This window comes from Rana temporaria, chromosome 10, assembly GCF_905171775.1.
Source record: "Rana temporaria chromosome 10, aRanTem1.1, whole genome shotgun sequence".
NCBI lineage: Eukaryota > Metazoa > Chordata > Amphibia > Anura > Ranidae > Rana > Rana temporaria.
The window spans coordinates 11,356,055-11,376,594 of NC_053498.1; the positions used below are offsets into that span (position 1 = coordinate 11,356,055).

The window sequence follows — 20,540 nt, forward strand, 5'->3', positions numbered from 1 at the left end:
TACCTAGCGTTCAAAAAAAAAATGCAGTTACGATCCGACGGCGTACGAGACTTACGCCTGTCGGATCTAATGGATATCTATGCGTAACTGATTCTAAGAATCAGGCGCATAGATACGACGGCGCGACACAGAGATACGACGGCGTATCTGGAGATACGCCGTCGTATCTCTTTTGAGAATCTGGGCCTAAGGGCAGGGCCGATCCGCCCTATAGGCTCACTATGCGAGCCGCTTAGGGCCCCGAAAAGCTGCGGAGGGCCCCCCAAAATTACTAGAGGCCCCGCCTGGTAAGAAGTCATTTTCAGGCCCCCTCACCCTGCTTCTCAACTTGCTGGCTGCATGGGAGAAGAGGTAAGAAGTCAGCATCCCCCGCTTCTCACTTTAATGTAAGATGTAATTTAATCATTAATGTGACATGTCACTGCGCCCTCCCCCGCTTCTCAACTTTAATGCGACATGTCATTTGATTTTCGGCAGCCCCCCCGCTTCTCAACTTTAATTAGACATGTTATTTTGCTTAGGGCCCCGGGGAGGTCAGGATCGGCACTGACTGAGTGACACTTTGTGGGAAGCAGTGACACCAATACAGTGATCAGTGCCAAAGAATATGTACTATCACTGTACTAATGATACTGGCCTGGAAGGGGTTAACATCAGGGGTGATCAAAGGCTTAAATGTGTGCCTAGGGAGTGTTTACTCACTGTGGGGGAGGTGCTTTGATTAGGGGAAGGCGTGTATTCCGTGTTCCTGCTCTGCAGGAACACAGGATCCATACCTTCCCTTCTCACAGAACGACAATGTGCCTTGTTTACATAGGTAGATTGTTGTTCTGCCTGTGTCCGGTGGACATCGAGTCTGTGGTATCCCCTCTTTTGGTAGTACATACCTCCCAACATTTTGAGATGGGAATGAGGGACACCTACCAGCAAACGTATGTAAGTATGGGACACGCCCCCCTGCCACACCCCCTTAAAGGAGAATTAACCCAACAAAAAGGTTAATTAAATCCACAAGGGCTTTTTACTACTATTCCTTTATATTGGCTTTTAAAATTTACAAAAAAAAGGGACATAAAACACAAGCACAAACTAAATGCCATTTATTTGTGGTTTACATCTATGTTAGCTTGCATACGTCTACACAAGATTTAAATTCAATTTTTTATAGAGATCTGGTCTTTAAAACATTTATTAAACATTTATAAAAAATACTTTACATAATAACAATACATAATGTTCTTTATAGATTGCTTAGGGCTAACACTGTACATAATGTATAGCCCAGGGGTTTGTTTGTTTTTTCTTTGTTTTTGTTCTTGCATGCCAGATTTTTGCTTTTAAAATCCTTCAAGACACTGAATTGCTTAAAGTGTCGTTTTCCTGTTTATTTTTGCTTGTGGTCTTGGGTGCTGCAATGTACATAATATAGACGAGGAGGGGGTCAAGTGCCTGGAATCTGCTGTGAAAGCCAGTGAACGATGGGGAACAGGGTCTGTACTATTTTCAACTATCATATATTAAAAAGAAATAATATATACTGTATATATAAAAAATATATATATATACACATATATACACACACATATATATATATATATATATATATATATATATATATATATATATATATATATATATATATATATATATATATATATATATATATATAAAACTAAAATTATATGTGTATATATATATATGTTTATTTGAAGAAATAAAAAAATATATACATATAATATTTATAATATTTATATATACATAATATGTAAATATGTATACTATGGGGCAGATCCACAAAGAGAGTACGCCGGCGTATCTAGTGATACGCCGGTGATCTGCCGTGCTGGTTCCATGTATCATGGAAGTTCCAGCGCATGCGCGAACTGATGCGCAGAGATGGTTCCAGCTATCTGGAAAGTTCCTTCAAGCACTGCGCAGGTGCAAACTTGCTGACGGAAATCCCCGAACGGCGGCCGGCATCCAGAGCGACGTGGACTTAGAGGAAAGTGGCCAGTCGGCCTCACGTCCTCGCTGCGCTCGGACGGCTCGCTTCGCTCGCTCGGCCTCCTGGCTCTTTTTTTAACATCCTCCAATCCACGGGGATGTTAAAGAATGAGCCTGGATGCCGGGCGAGGTTCGGGAATTTCCGTCAGGAAGTTTGCGCCTGCGCAGTCAGTGAAGGAACTTTCCCCACAGTGGAACATTGAGGACAAGTCACCGGCGTACTTTCAAATTTCCCGTGTTGTATCTTTGGTTTGAATCCTCAAAACAAGATACAACAGCATCTGGGTTAGATCCGACAGGCGTACGTCTTCGTACGCCTTCGGATCTAAGATGCAATTCTTCGGCGTCCGCTGGGTGGCGTTCCCGTCGTATTCCGCGTCGAGTATGCAAATTAGCTATTTACGGCGATCCACGAACGTACGAGCGGCCGTCGCATTCCTTTACAACGTTTCTAGTCTGCTTTTTTCGGCGTATAGTTAAAGCTGCTATTTGGTGGCGTACGCAATGTTAAGTATGGCCGTCGTTCCCGCGTCGAATTTTAATTGTTTTATTTTGTTTGCGTAAGTCGTTCGTGAATGGGGCTGGACGTAATTTACGTCCACGTCAAAACCAATGACGTCCTTGCGACGTCATTTAGCGCAATGCACGGCGGGAAATTTAGGGACGGCGCATGCGCAGTTCGTTCGGCGCGGGGACCCGCTTCATTTAAATGAAACACGCCCCCTACTCGCCGATTTGAATTACGCGCCGTTACGCCACGAGAGATACGCTGTGCCGCCGTAACTTACGGCGCAAATTCTTTGTGGATTCAAACCAAAGCCGGGTAAGTTACAGCGGCGTAGCGTATCTTAGATACGCTGCGCCGGTGCAGATCTTTGTGGATCTGCCCCTATAGGTGTACATATATACACCTATAGTTTTCATTTTATATATATATATATATATATATATATATATATATATATATATATATATATATATATATAATTTTACATATATATACTGTATTTATATATATATATATATATATATATATATATATATAACGAAAATTATATGTATGGATATATATCTATCTATCTATATATATATGTAAAATTATATGTATGGATATATATCTATCTATCTATATATATATATATGTAAAATTATATATATATATATATATATATATATATATATATATATATATATATATATATATATGTGTGTAGAATTATATGTATATATATGTGTATATATATATATATATATATATATATATATATATATATATATATATATATATATATATATATATATATATATACATAAAAGTCACAGATGTGAAACAGGCCAAAATAAAAAATATATAATGTTTTTCATTAAAAATATTTATATACATATTAAAAAAATACACCTATAGTTTTCATTTTCTATATATATATATATACACACACAACGAAAATTGTATGTATATATTTAAAATGAAAAAAATGAAAACTATAGGTGTATTTTTTTAATATGTATATATATTTTTTTTTAATTAAAAAAAAAATTATATTTTTTTTATTTCGGCCTGTTTCACATCTATGCATTTTTTAGTGCATTTTCAGTTTTGCAGAAACACACTGCAGTCTAATTACCATGGTTTCCTATGGATGTCGTTCACATCTGTGCCTTTTATGGAAAGGGCCCAAGGACTTTTTACAGTTTTTCTTGGTTCCATAGACTTCAAGGGATCAAAAGCGTGAATTGAAAAACGCGAAATGCACCTGGAATCTGCAAACTGCAACCTGCATAGGTGTGAATCAGGCCTAATGCCACGTACACAAGGGCTTTCACACTGGAGCGGTGCGCTGGCAGGGCGTCAGGAAACGTCCTGCCAGCAGCTTCTTTGGAACGCATTAGGAGCGGTGAACTCACCGCTTGTAATGCGCTCCTGCCCATTGAAATCAATGGGCAGCGCCGCCGTACCGCCGGCAAACCGCCACTGTAGCGGTGGTTTGCGGGCGGTTTTAACCCTTTTTCGGCCGCTAGCGGGGGTTAAAAGTGCCCCGCTAGCGGCCGAAAAGCGCAGCAAATCCAACGGTAAAGCGCCGCTAAAAATAGGGGAGGCTCGGTGTGAAAGGGCTCCTATGGTGGGTGGCATTGACTTGCTCACTTGTCACACAACTCCTTGGTGGGATGGGGGACCCCGGCATCTGACACTCCCATAAGAGGTTACAATACTGGAAAAAAGGTAACAGAGGCGGCTCTAGGCTTTGTGAGGCCTTAACCACTTGCTTACTGGGCACATAAACCCCCTTCGTTCCCAGGCGAAATTTCAGCTTCCGGCACTGCGTCGCTTTAACTGACATTTGCGCGGTCGTGCGACGTGGCTCCCAAACAAAATTGACGTCCTTTTTTCCCCACAAATAGAACTTTCTTTTGGTGGTATTTGATCACCTCTGCGGTTTTTATTTTTTGCGCTATAAACAAAAAAACAGCGACAATTTAAAAAAATATATATATTTTTTTTACTTGTTGCTAGAATAAATATCCCCATTTTTTTTTTTAAAAAACAATTTTTTTTCTCAGTTAAGGCCGATACGTATTTTTCTACGTATTTTTGTAAAAAAAAAAAAAATCGCAATAAGCGACTGGTTTGCGCACAAGTTATAGCGCCTACAAAATAGGGGACAGAATTTTTTTTTTTTTTATTATTTTTTTTTTTTACTAGTAATGGCGGCGATCTGCGATTTTTATTGGGACTGCGATATTGCGGCGGACGTATCGGACACTTTTGACACAAATTTGGCGCCATTCACATTTATACAGCGATCAGTGCTATAAAAATGCACTAATTACTGTATAAATGTGACTGGCAGTGAAGGGGTTAACACTAGGGGGCGGGGAAGGGGTTAAATGTGTAGCCTGGGTGTGTTCTAACTGTGTGGGGGGAGGGGGGTGACTGGGGGAGGTGACCGATGCTGTGTCCCTATGTACAAGGGACACAGATCGGTCTCCTCTCCTCTGACAGGACGTGGAGCTCTGTGTTTACACCCCATCATTACACACAGAGCTCCACGTCCCTGCTGTGTTCCCGACGATCGTGGGTACCCGGCGGACATCGCGGCCGCCAGGTACACGCATCGGCTCTTCAGGTACACGCATCGGCTCTTCAGCGATGCGCCGGGACAGTGTCGCGCGGGTAATGCACTTAAAGAGACGTCCAAAGACGTCCACTTGGCACTTGAGAGCCGCGCTGTGGACGTCTTTTGTCGCGGGTCTCAAGTGGTTAAGCAAAACTTAGACCAACCATGCCCATAATGGGTAAAAAAAATTCAAGCAAATAAAAAATGGCTGCAGAAAGTTGCACGGATCTATCAAACAGTGATTGAGCAGAGGCAAATTAGGCGGCTGCGTGGCCCCTGTGAGTGCAAGGCCTTAGGCGACCGCCTAATTTGCCTAATTAAAGAGCTGCCCCTGGAAGGTAAGGTAGAAAAGGCTACCAGAGGGATGAGTGTAATACCTGACCTGATGGTTTTAGATCTTTAGAGGCTGTTTAACCCCTTCCCGACCGCCGCATGTACATATACGTCGGCAGAATGGCACGTACAGGCACATTGGCGTACCTGTACGTCCCTGCCTAGACGTGGGTCGGGGGTCCGATCGGGACCCCCCCCCCCCGCGACTTGCGGCGGTCGGGTCCCCTCGGGGAGCGATCCGGGACGACGGCGCGGCTATTTGTTTATAGCCGCTCCGTCGCGATCGCTCCCCGGAGCTGAAGAACGGGGAGAGCCGTATGTAAACACGGCTTCCCCGTGCTTCACTGTGTCGGCGCATCGATCGCGTCATCCCCTTTATAGGGAGACACGATCGATGACGTCAGACCTACAGCCACACCCCCCTACAGTTGTAAACACACCCCAGGTGAACCCTAACTCCTACAGCGCCCCCTGTGTTTAACTCCCAAACTGCAACTGTCATTTTCACAATAAAGAATGCAATTTAAATGCATTTTTTGCTGTGAAAATGACAAAAATCCCAAAAATGTGTCAAAATTGTCCGAAGTGTCCGCCATAATGTCGCAGTCACGAAAAAAATCGCTGATCGCCGCCATTAGTAGTAAAAAAAAAAAAAAAATAATAAAAATGCCATAAAACTATCCCCTATTTTGTAAACGCTATACATTTTGCGCAAACCAATCGATAAACGCTTATTGCGATTTTTTTTACCAAAAATAGGTAGAAGAATACGTATCGGCCTAAACTGAGGAAAAAAAAATTGTATATATGTTTTTGGGGGGATATTTATTATAGCAAAAAGTAAAAAATATTGCATTTTTTTCAAAATTGTCGCTCTATTTTTGTTTATAGCGCAAAAAATAAAAACCGCCGAAGTGATCAAATACCACCAAAAGAAAGCTCTATTTGTGGGAAAAAAAGGCCCCCAATTTTGTTTGGGAGCCACGTCGCACGACCGCGCAATTGTCTGTTAAAGCGACGCAGTCCCAAACTGTAAAAACACCTTGGGTCTTTGGGCAGCAATATGGTCCGGGGCTTAAGTGGTTAATAAAAGAAGATCTGAAGTCTTCTCCACCCATCAATTTTGTCTTCCCTACTGAGAACAAAATATGTATTTATTTTTCTAAGAAATTCCTTTTAACGCTCAGAAGAAATCCACCCAGACCACACAAATGGACTTCCTACCATTTACTGCAAAGAAGAAACAACAACAGTATACTCATAAGAGTTGCTGAAGGAGAATGACCGCTGTGGGAGTTGCCGGGATCGTCTTGACCGGTTGGAGTAATGGCCGTATGGTTCTCCCCCGGTGTACAGCTATAGGTCAGTTCAACATTCATTTCGGCAGATTTCACAGACTGCTTAGCAATATTGCAATAGGATTTGGTGGCGCACCCTCGAAGAGCCTCCTGGGTGTTGAGTAATCCTGTAACGGGGAGGGATAATCTCAGGTTATTTTGTACTGCAGAGGCATATTGATCATCAGGGCTGCTGACAGGGGGGGGATTTTCCTTCCTCCTTTCTCAGAGACGCAATAAGAAGCGAGGGGATCAATAGCGTTGCCACCTGTCCGGGATTCACCCGGACAGTTCGGGTTTGGAATCATGTGTCCGGGTTTCAGACTGCCTGAAACCCAGACACATTTTTCAGACCAGACTATGGCTTTCCAGCAGGGTTACTGGCTGAAGGGGCCGGAAATTTAAAACCCAACAGCCTCAGATACACCTGGATGAGAGGTGTTAACTGCCAAGGGGTGAGTGAGCTCACCATCCATCCCTGTCTGTGACTGAAGTCCCCCCCCCTTCTCTCTCCTGCCTCTGAGTGAGTACACTAAGGTAAATCAGGGTTCTTAGGGCTACCCCTTAACACCAGAGGCCACAGTGATCTCCCTTACATCAGAGTCCTTTCCGTACATCAGAGTTCTCAGTGTCCCCCCTTAAATCAGGGTTCCCAGAGCATCCCTTATGTCAGAGTTCCCAGAGTTCTGCAGAGTCCCCCCCTTACGGTGAAAGGGAACTCTGCGAGTTCAGATGTCAAAGGGGGACTCTGATGTAAAGGGGGACTCTGATGTAAAGGGGGACTCTGATGTAAAGGGGGACTCTGATGTAAAGGGGGACTCTGATGTAAACGGGGGCTCTGTGGACTCTGATGTAAAGGGGGACTCTGGTGTAAAGGGGGACTCTGGTGTAAAGGGGGACTCTGGTGTAAAGGGGGACTCTGGTGTAAAGGGGGACTCTGGTGTAAAGGGGGACTCTGGTGTAAAGGGGGACTCTGGTGTAAAGGGGGACTCTTATTTTCTTTATATGATTAGAAATGTTATATAATAGCAAAATATATGTATAGTTTATACTATTAGGCTTCATTTCCACTGGCGTTTTTACAGCCACTGTTGTTAGCTGTGTTACAGCTTAAAAACGCCTGTCCATGTTTATTTTGTAAAAAAAAAAAAAAATGCCACGGTCGCGTTTTTGAGCGTTTTCGCGCGTTTTTGAGCATTTTTTAACGTCTGGCGTTTTTACAGCTCTACTCTGGAGCATCAGAACGCCCTGGTCCTGCGTTTTTTTTTACAGCTCAAAAACGCATATGCCATTTGCAGCTCAAAAACGCCTATGTGGGCATGATGCCATAGAATAACATGGACAGGCGTTTTTAAGCTGTAAAAAACGCTCAGAAAAGTGGCTGTAAGGCTGCATTCACACCTGAGCGTCGGTCGTTTTTTTGGGCGTTTTTTTCCGGCGTTTTGTCGCGCGTATTCATGCTTATTTGCGCGTTTGCATACAGCGTTGTCCGACGTTTTTGTACTTTGCGGTTTTTTATTTTAGCCAATAGGAAAAATGATCATCTTTTCATCACTTGTTGCTATGTTGGTAGATTTTTTTAATCTTCTGCATGGGCGACAAGTTCTATTTATTAAAGCGACGAAACGCCCGTTTCAAAAAAAGGTCCGGGACTTGTTTGAGCTTCGCGCGACAGGCGTTTAGGCGTTCAGGTGTGAACAGTCACCATAGCAAATAATGTATTTTCATCCCTCTGGCGTTTGTGAGCGTAGCGCTTCAGGCGTAAAAACGCCTAGGTGTGAATGGAGCCTAAAAACGCCAGTGGAAATGAAGCCTTAAAAAAAATAGCTGTGCGCCGCTAAAGTGTTCGGGTTTGACTTGAAGAAAAGGTGGCAACCCTAGGGATCAACCACCTCCAGTCTGGGCCTTTTCTGTCACTTTTTGTTCACAATCAGTATTTTTTGTTGTTAGAATATTACTTAGAACCCCCAAAAATGACACTGGATTGAGACAAGCACACACTATAGAGGGGCGTATCTGTTCACATTGCAAGTCCGAGGTTTACACCCACTTTTATTTTTATTTTAGCTTTATTTTAAATAATTTTAGCCTAATTTATTGGAAATTGTAAAGCAATTTAAATAGTTGCATCCCATATAACCTACTGATTTTGGTTACTGTGCGGACAGCACCACACGCATGGTCAGGGGAGCAGGTCAACGCTAGTGTTGCTCACGAATATTCGCATTTCAAATATTCGTTACGAATATGGCATATTCGAATATTCGCGAATAACTCGAATTTCGCGGCCAAAATTCGCTATTCCGAATATTCGTATTTTTTCAAATTTATTTTTAAAACAGATCACATCCTATCGACGTCTAAAAGCATTGCTGGTATGATTAGAGACCCTGGGCCGAGTAGCTAAGCTGAGGCGATCCTTTTATGTTGCCGAATATTCGCAATCGCGAATATTCGATTTCTGAATATTCGCGAATACTTTCTCCGCCCTTCTTTTGCATCAGAGCCAATCAGAGTTCTCCTACCACAGTTGTCAAAATCTCGCCATCAATTTCGCATTCGCATTAGCGAAATTTCGATAAAATATCACCAATATTCGATTTCCGAATATTCGCGAATACTTTCTGCGCCCTTCTTTTGCATCAGAGCCAATCAGAGTTGTCAAAATCTCGCAATCAATTTCGCATTGGCATTAGCGAAATTTCGATAAAATATCACCAATATTCGATTTCAGAATATTCGCGAATACTTTCTCCGCCCTTCTTTTGCATCAGAGCCAATCAGAGTTCTCCTACCACAGTTGTCAAAATTTTGCAATCAATTTCGCATTCGCATTAGCGAAATTTCGCAAATTTTTTTTTTTTTTTATAAAATATCACGAATATTCGATTTTAGCGAATATTTCACGAATATTCGGCTATATATTCGTGATATATCGCGAAATCGAATATGGCGTATTCCGCTCAACACAACGCAGGACGAAGAATCTTGACCCACGCATAGTTTACACGTGAGGGAATAACCTGTAAATCGATCTCGTTGGAGACATTTTTTTACCTGTGGTAAGGGTTGTTTGGAAGAGGCACATGTCTTCCTTTCCGGTACATTCCATTATCCCCTCCGCAGAGCAGTCGGTTGAAGTTTCTGTCACACATGCGCCACAGAACAATCCATTGGCTTCTTTGTCATCTGCCGGTACTTTGAAAACAGCATGAAATGACCTCAGACTGGCAAACGCCCAATCATTTTACAGTAAAGACACCTACACAGAGTGTTAATGATTATTTTTGCAAATCATGTCAAACTATTTCTTATTGTTGGACAGAGTAAGGAATGGTGGGGAGGACCACAGACAGATGTTTATTCTCATCTAGTCTCCCTGCACTGCTTTTCAGTGTTGCCAACCTACCCAGGGCCGCCATCAGGGGGGTACAGGCAGTACACCTGTAAGGGGCCCAGGGGCCCAGATGGCAACCCCCTTTTTTTTCCCAGGACCCCGGATGGCAACCCCCCTTTTTTTTTATACATTTTTTTTGTTTATTTTTTTATTAAAGGGCCCGGATAGTAACCCCCCCTCTTTTTTTTATAAAACAAAATTATACATTTTTTTTTTTTTTTTTTATAGATTATTTTTTTTTTTTATTAAAGGGCCCCGGATGACAACCCCCCTTTTAAAAAAATGTTTTTTTTATAAAGAAATATTTACATTTTTTTAAATATATTCTTTTATATTTTATTTGTTTTTATTAAAGAGCACAGAGGTCCCCAGGGCCTGGATGGTACCCCGCCCCCTTTTTTTTATACATTTTTTATACAATTTATATAAAAAAAAATAATAAAAATGTTATAGATTTTTTTATTTCCTTTTTATTATTTTTTATTTTTATTAAAGGGCCCAGAGGTCCCCAGGGTCCCCGATGGCAACCCCCCTTTTTTTTAAATGTTTTTTATAAAAGAAAAATTCATTTTTTTTAATATTTTTTTTAATATTTTATTTGTTTTTCATTAAAGGGCGCAGAGGTCCCCAGGGCCCGGATGGTAACCTTTTTTTTATACATTTTTTTTTATAAAATTTATAAAAACAAATATTTTTTTTATATATTTTTTTATTTCCTTTTTTTTTTATTATTATTAAAGGGCCCATAGGTCCAGGATGGCAACCCCCCTTTTTAATTTTTTATTTTTTTTAAATATTTACATTTTTTAATATATATTTTTTTATATTTTATTTGTTTTTATTAAAGGACACAGAGGACCCCTGTATGTATACTGTGTGTGTATATTGTGTGTGTATACTGTGTATGTATATTGTATGTGTGTTTATGTATAGTGTGTGTGTGTGTGTGTATGCTGCGTATGTATACTGTATGTGTGTGTGTGTGTGTGTATACTGTGTATGTATACTGTATGTGTGTGTATGCTGCGTATGTATAATGTATGTGTGTGTATACTGTGTGTGTATACTGTATGTGTGTGTGTATACTGTATGTGTGTGTGTATGTGTATATACTGTGTATGTATACTGTGTGTGTGTATACTGTGTATGTATACTGTATGTGTGTATATACTGTGTGTGTATACTGTGTATGTATACTGTATGTGTGTGTGTATACTGTATGTGTGTGTATACTGTGTATGTATACTGTGTATGCATACTGTATGTGTATGTATACTGTGTGTGTGTGTGTGTGTGTGTGTGTGTGTGTATAATGTGTATGTATACTGTATGTGTGTATATACTGTGTGTGTATACTGTGTATGTATACTGTATGTGTGTATACTGTGTATGTATACTATGTGTGTGTGTGTATACTGTGTATATATACTGTGTGTGTGTGTGTATACTATGTATGTATACTGTATAATCTCCTATTGCCCGGGGGCCCCATGAGTTGTCAGTCCCCCCCTGTATACACACACAGTATACATACACACAGAATACACACACACACACACATACACACACACACACAGTATACATACACACAGAATACACACACAGTATACATACACACAGAATACACACACACAGTATACACACACACAGTATACACTCACAGTATACACACACACACACACAGTATACACACACAGTATACATACACACAGAATACACACACACAGTATACACACACACAGTATACACTCACAGTATACACACACACACACACAGTATACACACACAGTATACATACACACAGAATACACACACACACACACAGTATACATACACACAGAATACACACACAGTATACATACACACAGAATACACACACAGTATACATACACACAGAATACACACACACAGTATACACTCACAGTATACACACACACACACACACAGTATACACACAGTATACATACACACATACAGTACACATACACACACTGAGAAGGTACTGGAGAGGCGGGGCAGATATAATCTTGGGATTTTTAGACTCAAATGATGTCGGTAAGGCACATTTCAGAAACAGATGTAAAAAAAGCACAGATTTTTACATACTGTCCCTGGTTTTACTGAGGCTGGCAACCCTGATGGGGCCCCTTAGTGGCATGGGGACCTCGGGCAGTGCCCGAATGGTCAATCCGCCCCTGGCTGTGAAATATTTTTTTTGAAGGAAACAAATCCACACATAAATATTTAATAACGGTAAAACAATGACAGTATTTGGATCCATGTCAGAAACTTACACTGAGGAGCAGGCGGGACGCAGTTGCTGGTGTAACAACAGCTGGTTCCTCTGCGTATTTTTCCAATGGGGACGCTGATACTTCCAGGGCTGTTACACTCCTTTACAGCCACGCAGGAGATGTAATACAAGTTCATTTCATTTCCATCTACAAGAATATTGAGACCAAGTTTCAAGGAGTACATCTATTATTTTTTTTTTATTATTTAAAGTACTTTAAAAAGGCGGAGCTTAACTACTTCCCACCCGGGCCAATTCTAACACTTCACTCCTACATGTAAAAATCATAATTTTTTCTTTAAAAAATTACTCAGAACCTCCAAACATTATATACAGTGGCCCAGATTCAAGAAGCAATTGCGCCCGTGTAACCATAGTTACACGGCACAATTGCTTACTTGCTCCGGTGTAACGAATGCTCCTGATTCAGGAACCTCGTTACACCGGCTGCAGCCTAAAATCTGCGCGGCATAAGGCTCTTATGCCACGCAGATTTTAGGCTGCATTCTTGCGTGGGCCGCTAGTGGGCGCTCCCATTGTGATCAGCGTGTAGTATGCAAATTGCATACTACCACTGATTCACAATCTTGCGCGGGCCCCGCGCAAGCCAGGTACGGAGTTTCCGTACGGCTACTTTTAGCGCAAGGCTGCCCTTTCTAATAGCAGGGGCAGCCTGTGCTAAAGTATACCGCCGCTCCTGCGCCGCAACGTTCAAATGTAACGTCGTTTGCGTAAGTGCTTCGTGAATGGCGCTGGACGCCATTCACGTTCACTTTGAAGCAAATGACGTCCTTGCGACGTCATTTGCCGCAGTGCACGTCGGGAAAGTTTCCCGACGGAGCATGCGCTGTACGCTCTGCGCGGGAGCGCGCCTAATTTAAATGATTCCCGCCCCCGGCGGGATCATTTAACTTGCGCACGCTTACGCCGGGCAAATTTGCCGGCGCGCCCTCGCAAGTCACGGATTCTACTCCGTGAATCGAGGGCAACGCAAAATATTTGCGTGGGCGCAGGGCAAAATCGTTGCCCTGCTCCCCCGCAAATATAGCGCAAGCTATGCTGAATCTGGGCCAGTATGTTTTTTTTTTTTTTTTTGCAGAGACCCTAGGGAATAAAATGGCGGTCGTTGCAACTTTTTATGTCACACTGTACAGCGATTTTTCAAACATGTTTTAAAAATAAATAAATAACTGTTTCGTTAATTAAAAAAGAAAAAACCAGTAAAGTCAGCCCAATTTTTTTAAGTATAATGTGAAAGAAGATGTTATACCGAGTAACTAGGGTCCAGATTCACAGAAGAGATACGACGGCGTTTCTCTGAAACGCCGTCGTATCTCTCAGAGTATCTATGTGACTGATTCATAGAACCAGTTACGCATAGATATCCCTAAGATCCGACAGGTGTAATTGTTTTACACTGTCGGATCTTAAGATGCAATACCTCGGCCGCCGCTGGGTGGAGTTTGCGTCGTATTCCAGCGTCGGGTATGCAAATTAGGAGTTACGGCGATCCACGAAGGTTTTTCCCGTCGTTACGTCGGCGCAAGTCTTAGTTTCCCGTCGCAAAATTAGGGGTACTTTAACATGGTGTAAAATTACTCCACCATGTTAAAGTATGCTCGTCGTTCCCGCGTCGCTTTTGAATTTTTTGTTGTTCCCGGCGTAAGTACGTTACGCACGTCACGATTCACAAACACGTCGCGCCGCCGTAATTTCGCGCAAAGCACGTCGGGAAAATTGCAAACGGAGCATGCGCAGTATATCCGGCCTAATTTAAATGGTACCCGCCCCATTTTGAATTGGGCGGGCTTGCGCCGGACGTGTTTACGATACACCGCCGCAAGTTTACAGGTAAGTGCTTTGTGGATCGGGCACCAACACTGAAAACTTGCGGCGGTGTAATGTAAACGGGTTACGTTACACGGCCGCAATTGTACCTGAATCTGGCCCTAGATACCTAACATGTCACGCTTTAAAATTGCGCACACTCGTGGAATGCGCCAAACTTTGGTACATAAAAATCTCCATAGGCGACGCTTGAATTTTTTTTACAGGTCACCAGTTTAGAGTTACAGAGGAGGTCTAGTGCTAGAATTATTGCTCTCGCTCTAAGGCCTCGTACACACGACCGAACATGTCCGCGGAAACTGGTCCGGCGGACCAGTTTCCGCGGACATGTTCGGTCGTGTGTAGGGCCGACCGGACAATTTTCCGGGCCGACCAGACAGGTTTCCAGCGGACAAATGTTTCTTAGCATGCTAAGAAACATGTCCGCTGGAACCATGTCCGCCGGACATGTCCGCTGGCCCGAGAACCCGCGCATGACGTCGAAGTGATTCGACGCATGGGTGGAAGAATTGAACTTCCGGGTAACAGCGTCGTCACCGCGTCGTCTGTCCGCGGGAAACTCGCTGCATTTTTTTGTTAGAATATTACTTAGAACCCCCAAACATGACACTGGATTGAGACAAGCACACACTATAGAGGGGCGTATCTGTTCACATTGCAAGTCTGAGGTTTACACCCACTTTTATTTTTATTTTAGCTTTATTTTAAATAATTTTAGCCTAATTTATTGGAAATTGTAAAGCGATTTAAATAGTTGCATCCCATATAACCTACTGATTTTGGTTACTGTGCGGACAGCACCACACGCATGGTCAGGGGAGCAGGTCTCTGTTGTACCAACGCAGGACGAAGAATCTTGGCCCACGCATAGTTTACACGTGAGGGAATAACCTGCAGATCAAAAAACAAAAAACAAAAAAAAAACATTAAACATGAATGAGGAATGGTTTTAAGCTGATTTTTTTTAAACATTTTTTGGGGGGGGACAAACAAACTGAAAAAAAAAATCAATTGCAGTCACTGTGCCCACCACATGCAGCTACTGTGCCCATCAATTGCTGCCACTGTGCCATCAAACGCAGACACTGTGCCCATCAAACGCAGCCACTGTGCCCATCAAACGCAGCCACTGTGCCCATCAAACGCAGCCACTGTGCCCACCAAACGCAGCCACGGTGCCCACCAAACGCAGCCACTGTGCCCACCAAATGCAGCCACTGTGCCCATAAAATGCAGCCACTGTGCCCATCAAACGCAGCCACTGTGCCCATCAAACGCAGCCACTGTGCCCAAAAAAATGCAGCTTCTGTGCCCATCAAACGCTGCCACTGTGCCCATCAAACGCAGCCACTGTGCCCATCAAAGGCAGCCACTGTGCCCATAAAATGCAGCCACTGTGCCCATCAAACGCAGACACTGTGCCCATCACATGCAGCCACTGTGCCCAAACGCAGCCACTGTGCCCATCAAACGCTGCCACTGTGCCCATCAAATGCAGCCACTGTGCCCAAACGCAGCCACTGTGCCCATCAAACGCCACTTTGCACATCAAACGCTGCCACTGTGCCCATCAAACGCAGCCACTGTGCCATCAATTGCCACTACTGTGCCATCAAACGCAGCCACTGTGCCATCAATTGCCACCACTGTGCCATCAAATGCAGCCACTGTGCCATCAAACGCAGCCACTGCCCATCAAACGCAGCCACTGTGCCATCACCTATGGCTCTAATCAGGTGCTTCCAAAAAAATACTCCGCAGCTGTAATTCAGGCTCCCGGCGCCCGAAAAGGGGCCGGGCACCTGAATAGGGGGTGGCAGCGGTGACCATAGATAGATTCATGCAGGAGTGACGGGAGAGAAGGTGGCAGCGCCCGTGTGCCCCTTATGGACGCACCGCCACTGGACATGATTGGAAACATTCATTAGAAAGGACCCTAAAACAGACTCCTGGAACATGCTCACTTTGCAAGAAGCAGTAAACAAACCGAGCCTAGGCACACCCTGATGCAAGGAGGAACATCCAGGCTGGCTGCAGTCCAACAGTTCCCCACAGATCCCAAAAATAATGAAGACATTTAAAGCCCATGCAAATACTGTAAAATGGTGGTTGAACAATTCTTATTTTCAGGCAAGTGTGCTGCAAAAGAATAATGTTTAATGGGGACATTTATTCTATTGCTTCAGCATCCTTGCAGGACGAGGAGCTTTGGATGGTTTGATTTATCTGATGCCAAAAACATAGATAAAAATAGTGATCACTACAACTATTAGTAAATTGAGCCTATACACTCTACGACAGCAGTTGACAGGTCTTCCTTCAAGACATCGGACAAGGAATTTATAAAATATAGCTTACTGTAGAATAGGGTTTCTCAACCAGGGTTCTGTGGAACCCTTAGGGTTCCTCCGGAGGTTGCTCTTACTGTAGAGTAGGGTTTCTCAACCAGGGTTCCTCCGGAGGTTGCTCTTACTGTAGAGTAGGGTTTCTCAACCCGAGTTCTGTGGAACCCTTAGGGTTCCTCTGGAGGTTGCTCTTACTGTAGAGTAGGGTTTCTCAACCCGAGTTCTGTGGAACCTTAGGGTTCCTCCGGAGGTTGCTCTTACTGTAGAGTAGGGTTTCTCAACCAGGGTTCTTCCGGAGGTTGCTCTTACTGTAGAGTAGGGTTTCTCAACCAGGGTTCTGTGGAACCTTAGGGTTCCTCCGGAGGTTGCTCTTACTGTAGAGTAGGGTTCCTCAACCAGGGTTCTGTGGAACCCTTAGGGTTCCTCCGGAGGTTGCTCTTACTGTAGAGTAGGGTTCCTCAACCAGGGTTCTGTGGAACCCTTAGGGTTCCTCCGGAGGTTGCTCTTACTGTAGAGTAGGGTTTCTCAACCCGAGTTCTGTGGAACCCTTAGGGTTCCTCCGGAGGTTGCTCTTACTGTAGAGTAGGGTTTCTCAACCCGAGTTCTGTGGAACCCTTAGGGTTCCTCTGGAGGTTGCTCTTACTGTAGAGTAGGGTTTCTCAACCCGAGTTCTGTGGAACCTTAGCGTTCCTCCGGAGGTTGCTCTTACTGTAGAGTAGGGTTCCTCAACCAGGGTTCTGTGGAACCTTAGGGTTCCTCCAGAGGTTGCTCTAACTGTAGAGTAGGGTTTCTCAACCAGGGTTCCTCCGGAGGTTGCTCTTACTGTAGAGTAGGGTTTCTCAACCAGGGTTCTGTGGAACCTTAGGGTTCCTCCGGAGGTTGCTCTTACTGTAGAGTAGGGTTTCTCAACCAGGGTTCTGTGGAACCTTAGGGTTCCTCCGAAGGTTGCTCTTACTGTAGAGTAGGGTTTCTCAACCAGAGTTCTGTGGAACCTTAGGGTTCCTCCAGAGGTTGCTCTTACTGTAGAGTAGGGTTTCTCAACCAGGGTTCCTCCGGAGGTTGCTCTTACTGTAGAGTAGGGTTTCTCAACCAGGGTTCTGTGGAACCTTAGGGTTCCTCCAGAGGTTGCTCTAATTGTAGAGTAGGGTTCCTCAACCAGGGTTCTGTGGAACCTTAGGGTTCCTCCAGAGGTTGCTCTAACTGTAGAGTAGGGTTTCTCAACCAGGGTTCCTCCGGAGGTTGCTCTTACTGTAGAGTAGGGTTTCTAAACCAGGGTTCTGTGGAACCTTAGGATTCCTCCAGGAGGTTGCTCTTACTGTAGAGTAGGGTTTCTCAACCAGGGTTCTGTGGAACCTTAGGGTTCCTCCGGAGGTTGCTCTTACTGTAGAGTAGGGTTTCTCAACCAGGGTTCTGTGGAACCCTTAGGGTTCCTCCGGAGGTTGCTCTTACTGTAGAGTAGGGTTTCTCAACCAGGGTTCCTCCGGAGGTTGCTCTTACTGTAGAGTAGGGTTTCTCAACCAGGGTTCTGTGGAACCTTAGGGTTCCTCCAGAGGTTGCTCTTACTGTAGAGTAGGGTTTCTCAACCAGGGTTCCTCCGGAGGTTGCTCTTACTGTAGAGTAGGGTTTCTCAACCAGAGTTCTGTGGAACCTTAGCGTTCCTCCGGAGGTTGCTCTTATTGTAGAGTAGGGTTCCTCAACCAGGGTTCTGTGGAACCTTAGGGTTCCTCCGGAGGTTGCTCTTACTGTAGAGTAGGGTTTCTCAACCAGGGTTCTGTGGAACCTTAGGGTTCCTCCGAAGGTTGCTCTTACTGTAGTAGAGTAGGGTTTCTCAACCAGGGTTCTGTGGAACCTTGGGGTTCCTCCGGAGGTTGCTCTTACTGTAGAGTAGGGTTTTTTTTTTTTCTCAACCAGGGTTCTGTGGAACCTTAGGGTTCTTCCGGAGGTTGCTAGAGGTTTCTCGAGTAATGAGCAATTTCTACCTCTCTGATAAGTTTCCACTGACACCATTGATCTTTTTAGCCATCTGTAAGGGGGGGGGGGGGATTTTTCCCAATGACCACAAGTGTAAGGATCATTCTTCCCACTGACCATCACACTAATGTATTATGAGTTGTAGATATAGGCCCGGATTCAGATAGAATTGTCTATCTATCGGCTGGCGTAACATATCGCAGATACGTTACGCCGCCGTAAATTAGGGCGCAAGTTCCGTATTCAGAAAGGACTTGCGCCCTATATTACGGCGGCGTAACGTATGTGTCGGTGTAAGCCCGCCTAATTCAAATGTGGATGATGTGGGCGTGTTTTATTTAAAATTAATTACATGTGACCCCGCGTACTTGACGTTTTTTTTACAATCCTGGTGCGCATGCTAAAAAATTACGCCGCAAATCGTCAACGCTTTAGACGTGAACGTAACTTACGTACAGCCCTATTCGCGAACTACTTACGCAAACGACGTAAAATTTTCAAACTTCAACGCGGGAACAACGTCCATGCTTAACATAGGTTACCCCTCATATAGCAGGGGTAACTTTACGCCGGAAAAAGCCGAACGCAAACGACGTAAAATATGCGCCGGGCGGACGTACATTTCTGAATCGACGTATCTACCCAATTAGCATATTCCTCACGTAAATATACGGAAGCGCCACCTAGCGGCCAGTGTAAATATGCAGCCTAAGATACTAAGACACTTACGCCGGTCGGATCTTAGGGCAATCTATGCGTAACTGATTCTACGAATCAGGCGCATAGATACGACCCCGCACACTCAGAGTTACGACGGCGTATCCGGAGATACGCCGTTGTATCTCCTTTCTGAATCCGGGCCACAGTATTTTTAGCAAGGGTTCCCCGAGACCAGAAAGTTTTTTAAAAGGTTCCACTGTGTGGTAAAGGTTGAGAAAGACTGCTGTAGATATATACGAGACAGCATATAAATTTGAAGAGAACGGACTCACCAGTTGCTGTGAAAGCTGAGAGCACACATAGAAATCCCAGGAGCGAGCTCATGATGAGGTACAAGTGTTGAATACTTGAACGAGTCAGTCGAATGCGGGATATCCAGCCGAGTCCTCAAAGTAATGCACAAATGATAGGAGGGGCTGAAATAGCCGGCCAATAGTCATGGAGTCAACATTTTTTTTGCCACACAAAATCATCCTTGCTCTTTACAAAGAACTCAAAATAAAATTTCGTTCTTTCCTGGATTGCCTTCGCTATTCTGATATTGTGCATTTCACTGGCCGTCATGTAAAACGGAGGCAGTGGTGGAAAGCGATACCCATCTAGTTCAGCTGTCAGGTGTGACTTAACCACTTCCATACAGGGCCTATTCTGGCACTCCTCTCCTACATGTAAAAATCATCATCGGTATTTGCGCAATAATTTTTCAAACGCCTTTTTTTGGGGGGGGGGGGGGGGGGGGGGGAACTGTTTTATGAATTAATAACTTACAGAAAAGTTAGGTAGCCCAATTTTTTGTATAATGTGAAAGATGATTTTACGCCGAGTAAATAGATACCCAACATCGCATGCTTTAAAATTGCACACACTCATGGAATGGCGCCAAACTTTGGTACTTAAAAATCTCCATCGGTTAAAGCAGGGGTCTCCAAACTTTCTAAACAAAGGGCCAGTTTACGGTCCTATAGACTTTAGGGGGGGCAGACTAGGGCCATTGGGAGTAAAAAAATGTCCAATGGGAGTAAATAATTCCATATCTTTGGTGTCAGTGGGAGGACTAGTGCCCCATTGTTGGCGTTAATGGAAAGAATTGGTGTCAGTTGGAGGAATAGTGTCACATTGGTGTCAGCAACAAGAATTATGCCCCATTTAAATTGGATGGAATAATGCCCCAAGGGC

At 43.8% G+C, this 20,540-nt stretch overlaps 1 protein-coding gene across 1 annotated transcript; it reads right to left on the reverse strand.

Annotated features, from left to right (window-relative positions):
- Nucleotides 1–6,665: 6,665 nt before the first annotated feature.
- On the reverse strand, nucleotides 6,666–19,763 carry LOC120915983 (phospholipase A2 inhibitor and Ly6/PLAUR domain-containing protein-like). Its single transcript, XM_040326825.1, has 5 exons — nucleotides 19,637–19,763; nucleotides 15,103–15,219; nucleotides 12,482–12,628; nucleotides 9,848–9,988; nucleotides 6,666–6,918 (listed from the first exon to the last, which is right to left on the reverse strand). Exons 1-5 carry the CDS (start codon nucleotides 19,686–19,688, stop codon nucleotides 6,674–6,676), a joined length of 702 nt encoding a protein of 233 aa, XP_040182759.1. The 5' UTR covers nucleotides 19,689–19,763; the 3' UTR covers nucleotides 6,666–6,673.
- Between the last annotated feature and the right edge of the window lie 777 nt (nucleotides 19,764–20,540).

What these genes read in the sequence shown, in the direction of transcription:
- LOC120915983 (XM_040326825.1), bottom strand. Translation starts at nt 19,688, where the DNA reads ATGAGCTCGCTCCTGGGATTTCTATGTGTGCTCTCAGCTTTCACAGCA. An exon ending in CTCAGCTTTCACAGCAACTG is followed by an intron (nt 15,220 to 19,636) that starts GTGAGTCCGTTC and finishes TTTGATCTGCAG; the next exon opens with GTTATTCCCTCACGTGTAAA. An exon ending in CCAAACAACCCTTACCACAG is followed by an intron (nt 6,919 to 9,847) that starts GTAAAAAAATGT and finishes TCCCCGTTACAG; the next exon opens with GATTACTCAACACCCAGGAG.